The 16,123-nt window shown below is 33.7% G+C and overlaps 1 protein-coding gene across 4 annotated transcripts; it reads left to right on the forward strand.

The window, feature by feature from the left end:
- Positions 1-14,488, forward strand: LOC107635282 (inositol hexakisphosphate and diphosphoinositol-pentakisphosphate kinase VIP2; the record flags this gene model as incomplete). Of its 4 annotated transcripts, none has more annotated exon segments than XM_021121984.1 (30): positions 1-131; positions 227-286; positions 567-613; positions 1,450-1,533; positions 1,897-1,960; positions 2,768-2,921; positions 3,423-3,493; positions 3,773-3,877; positions 3,992-4,084; positions 4,890-4,964; positions 5,406-5,491; positions 5,993-6,199; positions 6,285-6,384; positions 6,474-6,544; positions 7,031-7,109; positions 7,726-7,884; positions 8,017-8,059; positions 8,335-8,417; positions 8,590-8,652; positions 8,753-8,827; positions 9,303-9,428; positions 9,577-9,818; positions 10,418-10,462; positions 11,164-11,230; positions 11,562-11,633; positions 12,197-12,450; positions 12,523-12,580; positions 13,038-13,205; positions 13,385-13,459; positions 13,860-14,488. In XM_021121984.1, coding segments are annotated over 30 exon segments (3,189 nt in total). In that variant the 3' UTR covers positions 14,121-14,488.

A 16,123-nucleotide genomic window follows, 5' to 3' on the forward strand; every position in this document is an offset into this window, starting at 1 on the left:
TTATTCTTCGGAGTTTTGCAGTGGTGACGATGGCGTTGGCAGATGAGAAGGACGATGAAGTAGTTGTTCCGCAGAAGAAGATTACGATTGGAGTCTGCGTGATGGAAAAGAAGGTGAAATGTGACTCAGAGGTTCACTCTCTCTTTTTCACGCTGGATCCACTCTTCTTCAGTAGCTACGAGACTCTAGTCTATGTAATGATTCCCGCTTTGTTCTTCTATTGCAGGTTTTCTCTGCGCCTATGGAGCAGATTCTTCAGAGATTACGAGCCTTTGGTGAATTTGAGGTAGTTGAATCACTGAAATGTTTCGTTTCTTCACGTCGCGTTATCCTCATTGATTTCGATTTGAAATGTTCATGAATCTACTGGTAGTAGCTGAGTTCATGTTCTTTCTTCTGTTACTTATTCAAATTATAATGTGCCCCGTGTTTTCCTTTTCCTTCATTTTTCGCCGTCATTTTTGTGTTTTCTCCCTTTTTTTTGTATTTTCTCTTATATTTGTTTTGCTGTCTCTGTTTTATTATAATTATTATTATTTTCACTTTGTTATTTTTATTATTCGTAGGTCATATATTTTGGAGACAAGGTCATCCTCGAAGATCCAATAGAGAGGTATAACTGACACCGCGAATTAGATTTGTTTTTGGAATCTACAGTATGAAGAACTAAATAGTGATTGGACGATTTGCCGTCCTTTGCACAGAGTATAAGTCACTTTTTTTTATCTTTTCGGTACATTGAATAATCAATGAATATATGGAATCAATTTCTTTTTGTGATGCTCGTGATCTGTCAGTAGACACTTGGTTATTTTAACTTATTTCAGGACACATATACATAGGCACTGGCATGAAATATCTTTCAAGTACAGGAAATGTCTAACTGTCATGCCGAGGAGGAAAAAAATTAATTGAAGGGATTTTGTACTTGATGTTTCCTAATGCTGCATTTATGGCTGATTTTAACAAGATTTAATAGTTGTATGCATGGATGGAGCACAAGAAAATGCTAACCATGTTGAATGATGATCATCCTAAGGATGGAAAATAGGGGGACAAAAAAGAAGAAAAGAAAGAATATTAGAAGATATGTATATCAGGGAATACAGTAGAAAGTAAAGGGAAGGCTATCAAGAAAAGTATATGGAGTTATCATTTAAACTATTATTTTTATGAGATTCCTTTCCATTGGCAGTGGCCAATTTGGAAGTGAATGCACTTTCATTAAATACCTTTACATTTCATTTTTGCTGTGTATATACTGTTGGAGGGAATAAAGATCAAGAAAAGAATGCATAGTCATCGACACCCTACCTAAAAAAATGTTTTTCGATGTGTGAATCATATTTGTACTTGGGACATGTGAGTTATTGCTGAAATATTTGTTGTTTTTTGAATTGCACTGATTGCATACTAAGTTTAAATATTGCGTTGTTTGACTTATTTCAGTTGGCCAATATGTGATTGTTTGATTGCTTTCCATTCCTCTGGATATCCCCTCGAAAAGGCTGAGGCGTATGCTGCTTTAAGAAAGTAAGCTTGTTTATTTACCAAATATATTTTTTAGTCTTGAGTAATTAGTCCATGTTGCTTCGCATATTATTTTTTTTTCACTTTTTTTTTTCATGGGCATAAGCACAGTAGATTATGAAATTCTTTATCAATTTCTTGTCTTCTTATTCTCTGTTGCATGTTTGGTTATAGTTATAAGATTGCTGTATCGTTTTCTTCTCAGACATTGGTTACTAACTTGAAGATGTACACACACAGTATAATAATCTTTTTCATATCAATCTATTTTTTTTCTTCTCTTGTTATTCTCCTTTTTCTTTATTCTTTTCAAATGTTGGTGGAGAATGTTTACAGATTTAAAACTACTTGTGCATTGTGATCCAGACCTTTTCTAGTAAATGAACTGGAGCCCCAACACCTTCTTCATGATCGAAGAAAAGTATACGAGGTAGGAGGGATTAGTTACTTAATTTCTTCTAGTTATGTACTTTTTGCTTTATTTTCAAGTTCCATGAGATTTCCATGTATATTGAGCCTTCTTGGATATACATTAAAAAAAATAAATATAAGAAGCTTCATTTCCTGTAAGCTTTGAACATCTTGGTATGTGCTATCTGGATGACTGGATTTGAACTGATAGCTCTTGCTGGTTCAATCAAAATCCAGAGATATACATCACTTAGCTATATGTTTGATTTATTTTTTCCCCCCCTCTTCGAATCATGCACTGGGCAGGGATTGTTGTTTATAATGTTTCTATTAAACTTGCAATATTTGAATCTTGGCACAAGTGAAATTGGCCTATGAATTGCTTTTTTAGGAAAATTGGTTCTGAAATATACAAGCTGTACTCTTTGACTTGTTCACCAAGAGCCTGAGTGGACATTGGCCTTTTTTTTTTTATGAAGATGATAGTCATAAGAAAATGAGAAGATAAGAGATCCTTTTTGTGAGCATGAAAACAAACAATAGAAAACACTATCGCAGGGAATTGTAGTCTCTGAACTTATGAGAGGGAAATTCCCTTTGGGAAAAAAAAGATGTTAGTACGTACTTTATTTTATACCACAGAAGTTGTTTGTTCCAAAATCTATCATTGAAGATGTATATAAAGAAAAGGGAAACAAAAAAAGAAGGAAAAAAAAGGAATTTGAGTCTGGTTACTGTGTTATTTACAGTGCAACAGTAAAGAACTTTATCATTTATGTTTCTTTTTTTTTATGATGATATTAATATGTTCAACTTTTGGTTCAAGCGTCTTGAAATGTTTGGAATCCCTGTTCCAAGATATGCCCTTGTTAATAGGGAAGTGCCATACCAAGAGTTGGATTACTTTGTTGAGGAAGAGGATTTTGTTGAAGTTCATGGCATGCGATTTTGGAAGCCATTTGTGGAGAAGCCTATTGATGGTGAGCCATTAATTGAAACTGTTCATTCTTCACTATTCATGTTTTTCCAAAATCGCAGACTTTACATAAATGTGTTCTATGGTTTAACCTTTTTGTTTAAAAATAAAATAAAATAAAACCATCATTAGTTGTACCATATTTTCAATTGGTTGCGGCTGGATAAAAATCTGTTACCTGATCACAGAAGTTGAAATTTAATGATGTATTGCCTATTTATCTAATCCACTATTCTTTTTGTGCCGTATATTTGGAAATCGTGGAAGTTATATTCTCAATAATGCTTTTACAATGCTATTGTTATTCCTGTGACTGTTCTTTCTAATGGTATTGTATTAATCTTTTTCTTTTATCAAAAAAGAAAAATTAATTAGTATTAATCTTCCTGATAAGTAATGAAGCTTCCCAGTTCTCATAATGTCCTCTCTTACTGTTTGTTTTCCTTGATATACAAGTTGCAAACAATTTTTCTTGAATTTTATAACGCTCTTTTTTTTTGTTAAGGTGATAATCATAGTATAATGATATACTATCCCAGTTCAGCTGGTGGAGGCATGAAGAAATTATTTCGGAAGGTAAGCTTTACGCTGAGATGCTACTCTTCCCAGTTAAGAAACATTAAATAATTGTATAAGACATTCTTTTTCCAAGGGACATGTTGAAACTGCCACCTCTGCCATTTGTATAATAAATCATATCTGTGTTTTATATTTATATCTCTGATAATAATTTTCTGAAGTTTACTTGGGTCTTCTTATACCTATGTCTACCTTTATCCGACCCACTTTTATGTCCTTTTGATTGAATATATTACTCATCTTAGTTTCTGTTTTTCTGGTATACTATGATCTAAGGTTGGCAACCGTTCTAGTGAGTTCCAGCCGGAGGTGAGAAGAGTGAGGCGTGAAGGCTCCTATATTTATGAGGAATTCATGCCAACTGGAGGGACAGATGTTAAGGTTTGAAGTGCTTTAGTTTTCCTTTTTCTTAAGAAAATTAACATATTTTGATGTTTATGACATGTGTTTGTCTATATTCTTATGGCTTTCAAGAATTTTGATGATTGATTGTAGGTGTATACAGTAGGCCCTGAGTATGCTCATGCTGAAGCCAGGAAGTCTCCAGTTGTTGATGGTGTCGTTATGAGAAATCCTGATGGGAAGGAAGTAAGTAGCATGCTAAACATCTTACTCTCCTCTTCCAGCTATTTGTTTTGTTTTTATGATTTTGCTATAACTTGGAGTCTTCGCTGGTTTGTTGCTTGTTAATCCAGATAGTTTAATCTTTCCTTTCGAAGCAGTGTGGATCTGTCCATGTTGGGTACCTTGTGGTAATGTTATGGAATAACACAATTGGTCCCAACGTGTAAACCCAGTGCCAAGAAGATGATACATATGATATTGAATCCTATACTTTCTTGATGTTATAACCCTATGACACATATAGTTGAGACAGGAGTAAACCCTAATTAAGATAAATAGGTTAGAAGGTTAGTAATTCCTACATATTTCATGTTTTTGGTTAACTTTTAGGTTCCTTTGAAAATGCAAAGCCATTCTCATTTGTTATTTCTTGGATGTTACTTTCATATTAGGTTTGTAACTCCTCTCTGCAGCATTGCAGCCCTTATATCATGTTCTAGAGTAGATACATTGAATGCATTTTATTGTTTTCTCTTGTTTATTCTCTCATTGCTCTGTTCTTTTAACTTGTCTTCCTGCATGTTATGTATTCTACTACATCCTTTTATCACATCTCTTTCAAAGTGTGACAACCTCTTGTTTAGTCTTAATGCGTATTTTAAGGTTACCTAAATTGCTTGTTTTTTGTAGGTTATGTATAATATTTTTTTTTTTATTTTCTGAACATTAAGATTTCTTAGTTATAGGATTTGGGTTGATCAATAAAAGAAACAAACATATACAATGCAATGAGAGGCTGTTAAATTATGTCTATTATTACACTTGGCAGGTCAGGTATCCAGTGTTATTAACCCCTACTGAGAAACAAATGGCAAGAGAGGTTTGCATTGCATTCAGGCAAGCGGTATGTTCTTTTAATGTGGCAACATACTATTAAAAATGAGGAAGTGGTTCTTGTCATGTATGGTTCTTTTCTGAAATTTTCACTGGAATTGGATTTCTGGTTTCTAGATGGTAAAGTTCGTAGAATTGTTGGTCCTAGCAAGTGTTGATTGTATTCAAGCTTTGATGTTTTGTATCCTAGAGCTGCTAGTAAATGTTGCATATGTTTGTATGGTTATATGTGTTTTATAATTCTTCAATTTTGCAGTTAATTTGTTTTCTGGTTGAAAGTTTGATCAATAGCTTGAAAAATATCCTCTAAATTCTTTTGGCGACTATTGATGAGCTAAAAAAGTTCTAGATCCAAATGTTTTAAGAAATGACTGTCTTTGTGCTTAAAAGAAAATATTTTTTTGTCTGTTTCTCCTTGTTTGCTGCTGTAAATTATTCTTGTTGCTTGTAGGTTTGCGGGTTTGACCTCTTGAGATGTGAGGGACGCTCCTATGTTTGTGATGTCAATGGATGGAGCTTCGTTAAAAACTCATACAAGTATGGGTCCCTAATTAGATTTTTCGCAATTATTCTTGTAATATGGGAGCATGGTTCAATTTTCCCAATAGCTTTACACTTGCTTCTAGTAATCAGAAAATCGTAGCCCAGCTCTTTTCCTCTAAGAACTATATATCCGAGCTGGGAATTTTATTGAAGATATAGACTGGTTGTGATGCTATTTGAAAAATGAAGTTTCCCTATGGATGGCATGCAATAACTTACATAGATGAAATAAATACTCTTTCTAACTAGATATAGCATTACTTGCCTTGTTCATGCTTTAGTTGCTACATGGTAGAATTGCTTCAGTGAAGCAAAATTCTCGTCAATTTGGGTTTGATGGAAATCATTGCTTCAATGAGATGCTTATAAATAAGGAAAACATTACCAATTATGAAAGCTATGTCAATTTCGTGCCGAACTATTTTTTCTTTCAATATTCAAAATAGCATGCACTGCTTGTTTCAGTCATACGGTTTCCATTTGATGCTTATTAAGGTATTATGATGATGCTGCCTGTGTTCTGCGAAAGATGTTCTTAGATGCAAAAGCACCTCATCTTTCTTCAGCAATTCCACCAACCTTGCCATGGAAAGTAAATGAACCGGTCCAACCGACGGAGGGACTTACTCGTCAGGGAAGTGGTATTATTGGGACTTTTGGACAATCTGAAGAATTACGTTGTGTAATTGCTGTTATTCGCCAGTATGTTCTAACACCCTCCGCCCTCCTTTATTAAATTAGTTAAGCACCACATGTATTGTTATGTACTCTTTTGGCCCCTTGGCAGTGGTGATAGAACCCCTAAACAGAAGGTGAAGCTAAAAGTTACCGAGGAAAGGCTGCTGAACTTGATGTTGAAATACAATGGAGGCCGACCTAGAGCTGAAGTAATACTATTTTCTGATACTTTTGTAATGTTTTTCTAATTGAGGGAAAGTTATCAATTTTGTTTCAATCTAATGGTATTTGTTTGCAGACCAAACTTAAAAGTGCCGTTCAGCTGCAAGATCTATTAGATGCCACACGCATTCTTGTGCCTCGCGTTAGGTACTCACATGCATAGGCCTAAGCATTGATTGACATGCACCTCCATATCACATTCACACCAAAAATTAATCAAATATCAGTATAAACCATTCTCGCACACATGCATGACAGCTAGGGGAAGTAGTTATTTGCCTTATGTTGTATAGGAAGTGCCATTGGCCTCAATATGAAAAAAGGACTGGAATAGCTTGTTTTAAATAAAACTCACTTGCTTTTATTGATTTTCTTGTTTCCTTCACAAGGGATGATAGCTGCATTTCCTTTTTCATTTTGCATCCCAAGGAAAAAATTCCCAGATTCCTAAAGTTTACCTTGCTAAAGTAGTAAAGTTGTCAGGCCAATTCTTTTTCGTTGAATGTGTGCTTTGTCATTTCTATTTGGAATTTGTTAGTTGTAGACTCTAGGTTTATAATCAGTATATGCTTATTATTTTAGATAACCAAGGGTTTTAACTTTTAAATAACTATGGCTGTTACTATCATTCAGGCCTGATCGGGAAAGTGATAGTGAGGCTGAAGTTGAGCATGCTGAAAAGCTCCGTCAAGTTAAAGCAGTTCTTGAGGAGGTTGTTAACTAACTTGAGTTTTGCTAGTGACTAATATTTGAAATTTATATTCTTGAAAATTAAATTTCAAATTTTGTTGAGCCTAAATTTAGCTTTTCATTCTACGCTGCATTGACTTGTACCTCCTATTGATTGAGTTTGGGAGATTTTTATTGAAGTTAGTTCGGCATGAATTTTTATACATTGCTCTACTTCCTTGTAATCCTTTCTAATCCCTAGCCATCCCTGTGCGCTGTTGATTTAAGTCGCACATATAAGTATGGGGAACCATGGGTAAATTTCCTAGCTGTGCTAATGATTGATGTACACAAGGAATATGGTATGGAGATCTATAAAAACCTGCCTGCATGAGCTAATGATCTGCAAAATTATATCGCTGTGTGTTGACCCAGAGAAAATGGAATGATTTTAGTTTGTTGCTTATGATATGGGATCTCTTCTGTTGGCTATGATGTGTCAAACATACTGCTAACACAGGAAAAAGATAATGCTCTTGAATCTACTCTGAGAGCATGAATAACTGCAGTTGTGATCTTGGTTTCTTCTTCTTGTTAACCAAAATGTCTTATTTCATATACTAAATTTGCCCACCTCTTGTTTTGCTCCTCAATATCAGGGAGGACATTTCTCTGGGATATATAGGAAAGTTCAGTTAAAGCCACTAAAGTGGGTCAAAGTCACAAAAGGAAATGGTGAAGGTGAAGAAGAACGACCAGTTGAAGCTCTAATGGTTCTTAAATATGGCGGTGTTCTTACACATGCTGGAAGAAAGCAGGTTCAGATTAATAAAACAAAAAGAATCTCATTCAAGTTTGAATGGAGCACTATTATTTACAAACAATGTGACATGTTTAATCTTCCATGAAGTTTTCTTGATTATCTATTCTTACTTTTGCCCTCTTTGCAGGCTGAAGAACTAGGAAGATATTTTCGAAATAATATGTATCCAGGTAAATTATATTGCCACTCGGCAATTATACTGGAATTTATACTCTAATAATTGTAGCTATTGATTGTAAATGTGCATATCACACACAAATAAAATTGTTATATTGGAACAAATGGTCTATCGGTGCTTCTTAGGTTTACTTAGGTTAATATGTTTCAAACATGGTCTTTCATTCTTCTTGTGACATTATGAGTCTATCACAATAGACAGGACCATGTATAATAGGCAAATCAAGTTTTTCATTTATTTATTTTATTTTTTAATTCAAATTGGCAGGAGAAGGTACAGGGCTGCTTCGCCTCCATAGTACATATCGCCATGATCTTAAGATTTATAGCTCTGATGAAGGTCGTGTACAGGTATGGGTAATGATGCAGTCATCTTTCCCCAGTCCAAAGTATGCTTAAGTCGTTTAAGAGCAGCTTCTTCACTTGTTATTCATGTTTGATGTCTCTATGTGGTTGCTAACTTGCATAATTCGTCTTAAAATACTACAATTTGAGTTATTATGTACTGGATCTGTGTTAACAGATGTCTGCAGCCGCTTTTGCAAAAGGTCTTCTTGATCTAGAAGGACAGCTAACACCAATCCTGGTTTGTTTCTTATTTCATTTTTTCTTTTAAAAAGCCTTAAAGAGAACAGTTGAACAGTTTTCTGTGTCAGATATATTTAACTGAAATGGTTATCTTAAAGGTTTCCCTTGTTAGCAAGGACTCTTCCATGCTGGATGGGCTTGACAATGCTAGTATTGAAATGAAAGAAGCCAAGGTTTGTAATACAGTGATTTATTTTGTTGTTCTATCTTTTATGACGCTTACNNNTTATAACTTATTTCCTGTATGATGTGCGAGGAAGAGAAAAGTAGTAGCACTGGGCTCTAACCATTAGCAACCAATACTGAGACTGGCCTAGTCCTTTTTCTTCAATAGCCAGTAGAATTTGTTGAAGGAGATGATACGTTTTTAGATGTAGTGGAATGACATTTGGAGCAGACTGCAGTGTTTTGTTTCCTATATTGTGTGGTATGCATATGATGTTAATGACAGATGGATCATTGATTTATCCTTTTAAATTTTTTATAGGTTGAGGATTAGGGTAACTGTACAGTTCATAATTCATACATTTGCTTCTATACTCCATAACTAACAAATTCGAGTTAAGATTTGGGTATGACAGAATATCAGGAACTCTATTATACTAATACATTTTATTTCACGTATTATCATGATTGGATATTTGGTAGGCCCGTCTGAATGAAATCATTACTTCTAGTTCGAAGGCCATTCATAGCAACGGATCACCTGAATTTCCCTGGATGGCTGATGGAGCTGGATTGCCACCCAATGCTTCAGAATTACTTCCCAAGTTGGTAATATTTGTTATCTTTCATTGTCCTTAACGTCTTTCTTTTTTTTTTTTCCTTCCTTTTTTGTTCGCTGTTTATAGAACGTGAAACTTTTCTTACGAAATGCAGCCATTTTTAGTTTCTTGATTTCCCCGGCATCTGTCTTCAATAGGTAGAATTGACTAAGAAGGTTACCGAGCAAGTACGACTACTTGCTAAGGATGAAGATGAGAAACTTACAGAAGCAGGCTCGTACGATGTAATTCCTCCTTATGACCAAGCAAAAGCACTTGGGAAGACAAATATTGATGTTGATCGTATAGCAGCTGGATTACCATGTGGTAGTGAAGGGTTTCTATTAATGTATGCTCGGTGGAAAAAACTTGAAAGAGACTTGTACAATGAACGGAAGGAGTAAGTGCTTAGAATTTTTTTGGTTTAATGTTTTCTGTACTTTTTTTTTTCTATATATTTAGAAATGCAAATTTTTTTTGCAAGTACCGTTAATAGTACATTTGACTGGTTTAATTACATGCATTCAATGATAATGAGTAAAGGCAATCAGATGCTTCAAACGATAAAGTTATTTGTGGAGTGAAAATCATTTCCTACCTCTGTAATGTGATATGGATGCTGTTTTTATCTTTCCTTAATCTATAGGTGGAATTGTTCCCGTTAACCCATCTCATCCAATCCAATTTTTGTCTCTTAATGATAGTAATATGGTTTGCTTTATATGTTAAACAAGCAAAAACATGCTTCAGGTTTTAAGAATATGTAAATTCCTTTATTCTAATTAAAATGATTTTAAATGCTATTATTTGTTTCGATTTAGCATTTTCCAGTGATGATTTCACTCTCAAAACTATCATGAATTTTGTATGCATTACGTGTACGGTGTATTGGTCTCTTCTGTGTACTTGTAGTTTATTGGCTAAAAAATGTTGTCTCCCTAGTTGAACTGTTTTGCCTTATGTTGAATGTTGTACACTAATGGCCTGTTAATTGCACAGGCGCTTTGACATCACCCAAATTCCTGATGTCTATGATTCATGCAAGTAAGTTATCTTATCTTATGTTTGTATTATAACTCGATTGATCTTTTCAATCGCTACATATCTTTATGCAGAAAACAATTATGGAGTTTTTGTTTTGTTTTGTTTCTTTTCTTTTTATGGTAACAATTATGGAGATCTTGTTAAAGATCATGAAATGCAGAGTCTTTCCTCTCCTGATGGCTGTAAAAATGTTATATCTGTAGTTTAATTTTCTGTTTCATTCACCCCTTCACCTGAACTATTTTCTATAATGTAAAGGGTTCTCATTGGCCATAATATTATTTTCAATGTGATGGTTACCATAAACCATAGGCTTCCTTATTTTTTTTCCTGTTCTCTTTGTTCCTCTCTGTCACTTTCCTTCTTCCAATCCCAACTGTTCTGTTTTTCATGTCTGATCTGTTCTAGTGATCGTCCATCCAGTTTTATGTTTGTGTTTCAAGTTTTTGTGTGTATATTTTGATCTCTGAGTTGTGATTAGACTGCAACCTTTAGAAGACCCTCCTACAGTTTGTTGAGGCTGATTTAATTGTTGACTATTAATTTATCATTGGACAAGCAATTCCAACCCTATTTCATAAGTGTGCACATCAAATATGCATAGGAGTCAAATATGAATTTAAAATGAAAAATTGGCAATATCATAAATTATATAGCTTCATTTATTCTCTAAGAAGTTAATGCTGGCTTCCACATTGCAGATATGATCTATTGCACAATGCGCATCTTAATCTAGAGGGACTGGACGAGCTATTTAGAGTTGCTCAGGTATGCAGTATAATGTTTGGGTAACCTCTGCTCATGTTTACATATCACTGGTTTTTGTATAAATTGCATGCTGGTAGCGTCGCTGATAGTCTTACATGTAAAAGGCAGCATAGTGCGTGACTTTCACTCAGCAAAAATTTTTCATAGAACAGAGTACAGTGTTTTCCTTTTTAACGTTGGGAGAAACTCTATATGTTAAAAAACTTAAGAGTCAAGTATTCCTCTGCAGAAATAAAGCCCTTACATTTTATATTGCTCCGTTGTTCATATATTAATCAACTTTGAACTCGGTCTGTTAACTTTCCTGATCGCTCTGACATCTTATTTGCAGGCACTTGCTGATGGTGTAATTCCAAATGAATATGGAATTAATCCAAAGCAGAAGCTGAAGATCGGTTCAGAGGTAAATTCCTGCTTTAAGGAATCTTGCAAATTTCTTCTCATGTTAAATATATGTGAACATTTTCCCTGCCGTGCCTATACCAAAGTTTTGATTCAGTTATTTAACATTCTATTCTTAAACAGTGATAGAAGATTTGACCGACTATAATAAACATGAGATTTACAGATGTCATGAATAATTCATCGTCTGTTGATAGTTCATGACAGACATATATAAACATGCAACAACCAAAACAAGCCTTGTGGATACAGCAACTCAGTTTTCAATGTGACATTAGATGCTCAGTTATATAACACTCTACATTTGATAAGAACAGTCATAAAACATGCTCACTTTTAGGAAAAATAAAGTATCATTTTGGCCTTTTGGGCAATAGCTATATTACATATAAGGCAATAACCAAACATAATAAACTGTACGACAGATTAAAACTATTTATACATCTTTATATTGGAGTTTCATATTGAACATGCAGTACTGTAATCCAATGCATTACCCCTATGTTCTTGTAACTGTAGCCTCCTGATTACCTTGTTTCAATTGTTTACGCTGTCTTAACTCAGATTGCTCGTCGATTATTGGGTAAAATTTTAATTGATATGAGGAATACTCGGGAGGAAGCTATCAGTGTTGCTGAATTAAAGAGTAACCAAGACAATGATACATCGGCGATGAAAACTGAGAAGGAAGATACAGAGGCCAAGTCAAAACATCATAAGAATGGTGAAATGGCCAGAAAATCAAGCACTTTCAGTGATATATCAATGGATCAAGACGACGATGATGATAAGGAGACCAAATATCGTTTAGATCCAAAGTAAGTATCTGGTCTTCATTTGATTTGGTAAATTTTTAAGTTGTATTCTAATAATCTTTTATTTTCCATTAGGTATGCAAATGTGAAGACTCCTGAACGCCATGTGCGAACACGCCTATACTTCACTTCTGTGAGTATCACATCTCATTTTCCAATCTGTTAATATAACCAAAAAGTCCTTTGGAGTGGTTAATTGTATTGTATCTACACAGACCTCATACGTGAAAACAAATTTTAAATTTAACTAGTCAACTTGTATTGAACACTAAAGTATAAATAAGATGCATTAAACAGAAAGTTTAAAAAAAAATTGTTGACATTTGTTTCTCTTAGGGTGTGTGTGGTTGGGGGAATTATAAATAATTCTTAGGAATTTTAAGATGGGAATATCATATGCTCATGTTTGGTTCAAAGTTTGAAAAGCTATTCCCAAGCAAATTTGATTCCAGAGAATCAAAATACCATCATTTCAATTCCCACCTTCCCCTTGGGTATATTTAATTCCCATGGGAATGGAATCTTTGTAACAAAGTAATGCTTGAACCACACACATCCTTAATAATTTCCACCTCCCCCTTTTTTGACAGGAATCACATATCCATTCTCTCATGAATGTTCTTCGATATTGTAATTTGGATGAATCTCTTCAAGAAGAAGAGAGCCTTGTTTGTCATAATGCTCTAGACCGCCTATATAAAACAAAGGAGCTGGACTACATGAGTTACATTGTGCTGAGAATGTTTGAGAACACAGAGGTCAGTTATTTTTGCCATTTCCCAATCAACATCTTTAGCATGTTATAGGGTTCCCAAGTGTTCTACATCATACGGGTTTCTTTATTCTTTTTTCCATTTGTTCAAAAAGGTGGTCTTGGAGAAAACCCTGTCTGTCTAATTAAGAAAGTAGTTGATCCACTTTTGACTTTTAAATGCAGGTCGATCTAGAAGATCCAAAAAGGTTCCGCATAGAGCTGACCTTCAGCCGGGGTGCTGATTTATCGCCGTTGGAGGTAATGATATCCAATTTATATAGTTTTCCGTAAGAAATCCAAACTGGGGTTCTAGTTCTACTCACTTTGCATTTCTTGGTATGAAATTGAAATTCAGCTCAATATCCATTAGGCTTCAGAATATTGTAGTGTTACATTAGCTTGAACCTTCGACGAAGTCAACTGTTTAATTATTTTCCTTAATCAAGTAAAATACCAAATATAATTGTTTTTTGACTTGCTGCCAGTAACATGTAGGAATTTGCAATTAATTCACTTGTTGGAAGTAGTTAGATTTGTTCATATTATAAGGTCTATTAACAACTTTTCATGAGGAATACCATTGAATATGCTGCTGATTTTGAACGTTGAATTTCTTTTCCTCTTTTGCTAATTTGTGTCATGCTACATGCATGGTCAGCAGAAGAACGATAGTGAGGCTGCTTCGTTGCACCAGGAGCACACACTGCCTATTATGGGTCCTGAAAGGCTTCAAGAAATAGGATCATACCTCACATTTGAAAAGATGGAAATGATGATTCATCCATTTGCTATGCCTGCAGAAGACTTTCCTCCGCCAACAACACCTGCCGGATTCTCTGGCTATTTCTCGAAAAGTGTGCTCGAGCGTCTGGTAAATCTTTGGCCTTTCCATAAGCATGCCAATACTAATGGGAAATAGTTAATTCAGACTTCCATTTCTACAAGTTAGGGTCTTCCTGCCTTGTGTTTCTTGTAAATATAAAACTTCTGGAAAAAACGAAGCAAGCTTTGCCTTGCCTGGAAAAAATTTTGGAGCATATCACATCCCTTTAACGAATGTTGGTAGAAAGCACGCATGGTGTCCTTTTCTTTTTTCCACCCAAGGTTCTATTACTTTCTTCTCGACAAAATAGGAAGCAACTAGCGTAAGGAGAACAAATTTATCCAAGCACTAACTAATAATTTACCCAATTCTTCTGAAGCAAGTATAGAGGGAAAACTAGAATACGACCGTCTTTCAAAATTGTACGATGTGTGATTATGTCAAATCGATTACTGTTTTCTTTATGAAGTGTTATTTTAATTATCACCAATTTGAAGCCTCAGTATAATATCGTGTTTGGTTAGTGAGTTTGTCTATTTAATATATAAATATGGTGGCACACATCTACGTTGAAAACACGCCATTTTTTAAAGGACACGGTGATATACGGTTGCACATAATAGACGTATATTTTGTGTCTCTTTAGAAAGTAGATATTTTTTTCAATAATAAAATTAAAAAAATCCTTTCTTTAAAAATTATTTTTGGACTTTAACTTCTAAAATACGATTTTTTTTTTAATTTAAACAAGTTCACTATAAAAATTGACAAGTTCACTTAACCTCCCGACGAACTTTTTAAATTTTATAGAGTTCGTCTAATTCCGGCAAACTCTTTTTAAGTTTTTTGAATTTTGTATTTTTAATCTATTATCATCATCTCCAAACAGTATATAGATCTATAAACAGTACATAGGAATATACAAAAATACACGGATAATAAGCACAGTTTTTTCAAGAATTTTTTTTAATTATAAATTAAAAAAATAAGTCATATTTAACAATGGCAATCATTGTTATCGTCTCTAAAAATACATAGGTACACCGAAATAAGCCATATTTAACAAGAATTTTTTTAATTATAAATTTAAAAAAAAAACTATTTTCCAAAAATAACAAGGATTGTTAAATTGTTAACTATAGATTATTTTTGGAAAATAATTATTTTTTTTAATTTATAATTAAAATTTTTTTTTTGTCAAATATGGTTTATTCCGGTGTAATTTTTAGAGACGATAACAATGTTTGTCGTTGTTAAAAAATTCTTGAAGAAGTCATGCTTGTTCTCCGTGTATTTTTGTGTACTCCTATATATTGTTTGTAGATCTATATACTATTTGGAGATGATGATAATGGATTAAAAATGTGGAATTCAAAAAACTTAAAAGGGAGTTTGCCGGGAGTTAGGCGAACTCTATAAAGGAAATTCGCCGAGGGTTCGCCAGATGTTAGACGAACTTACCAATTTTTATAGAGTTCGCCGAGTCCGGCAAAGTTGCTTAAATGCCAAAAAAAAAATCATATTTTAAAAATTAAAATCCAAAAATTATATTTGGAGAAATATAATTTTTTTTATTTTATTATTAAAAAATTCCTTTGAAAAGTTGAGACAAAAATTTTTTATATTAGACACAAATTTTTTATTCATTTTTATATTTAATATTTTGTGAATTTTCCAAATCTATCTTTCTTCCTCCAACTGTTCCCTTCTCCTTCACTGGTGTCTTTTGCTTCTCTCCCATGACAACTCTCTCTTCCTCCCTCCTTCTCCCCCCTCCAGTATTTAAGCTATTTACGGTGTTTTTCATGTCATCTTCTTACAAATCTAGTCTTTCTCTAAAAAAGAAGACATCACCACCATCATTTCTTTGTAGAAGTTGCTTCCATAATTTTTCTCTTTTCTTTTATTTTTATTTTTAATTTTTTTTAATAATAATCTATATCTAGGTTTTGTTACTTGAACTGCGCTAATCTTAAAAAAAATAACAAATTGAAGTTAAAGAGAAGAATAATATTAACATTTTAATATAATTGTGATTTGTGTATTGTATTGTATATTATTTATCAAATAAATAAAAAAAATTGTCTATAGTTATGTCT

Source organism: Arachis ipaensis, chromosome B04 (genome assembly GCF_000816755.2).
Source record: "Arachis ipaensis cultivar K30076 chromosome B04, Araip1.1, whole genome shotgun sequence".
NCBI classification, from domain to species: domain Eukaryota; kingdom Viridiplantae; phylum Streptophyta; class Magnoliopsida; order Fabales; family Fabaceae; genus Arachis; species Arachis ipaensis.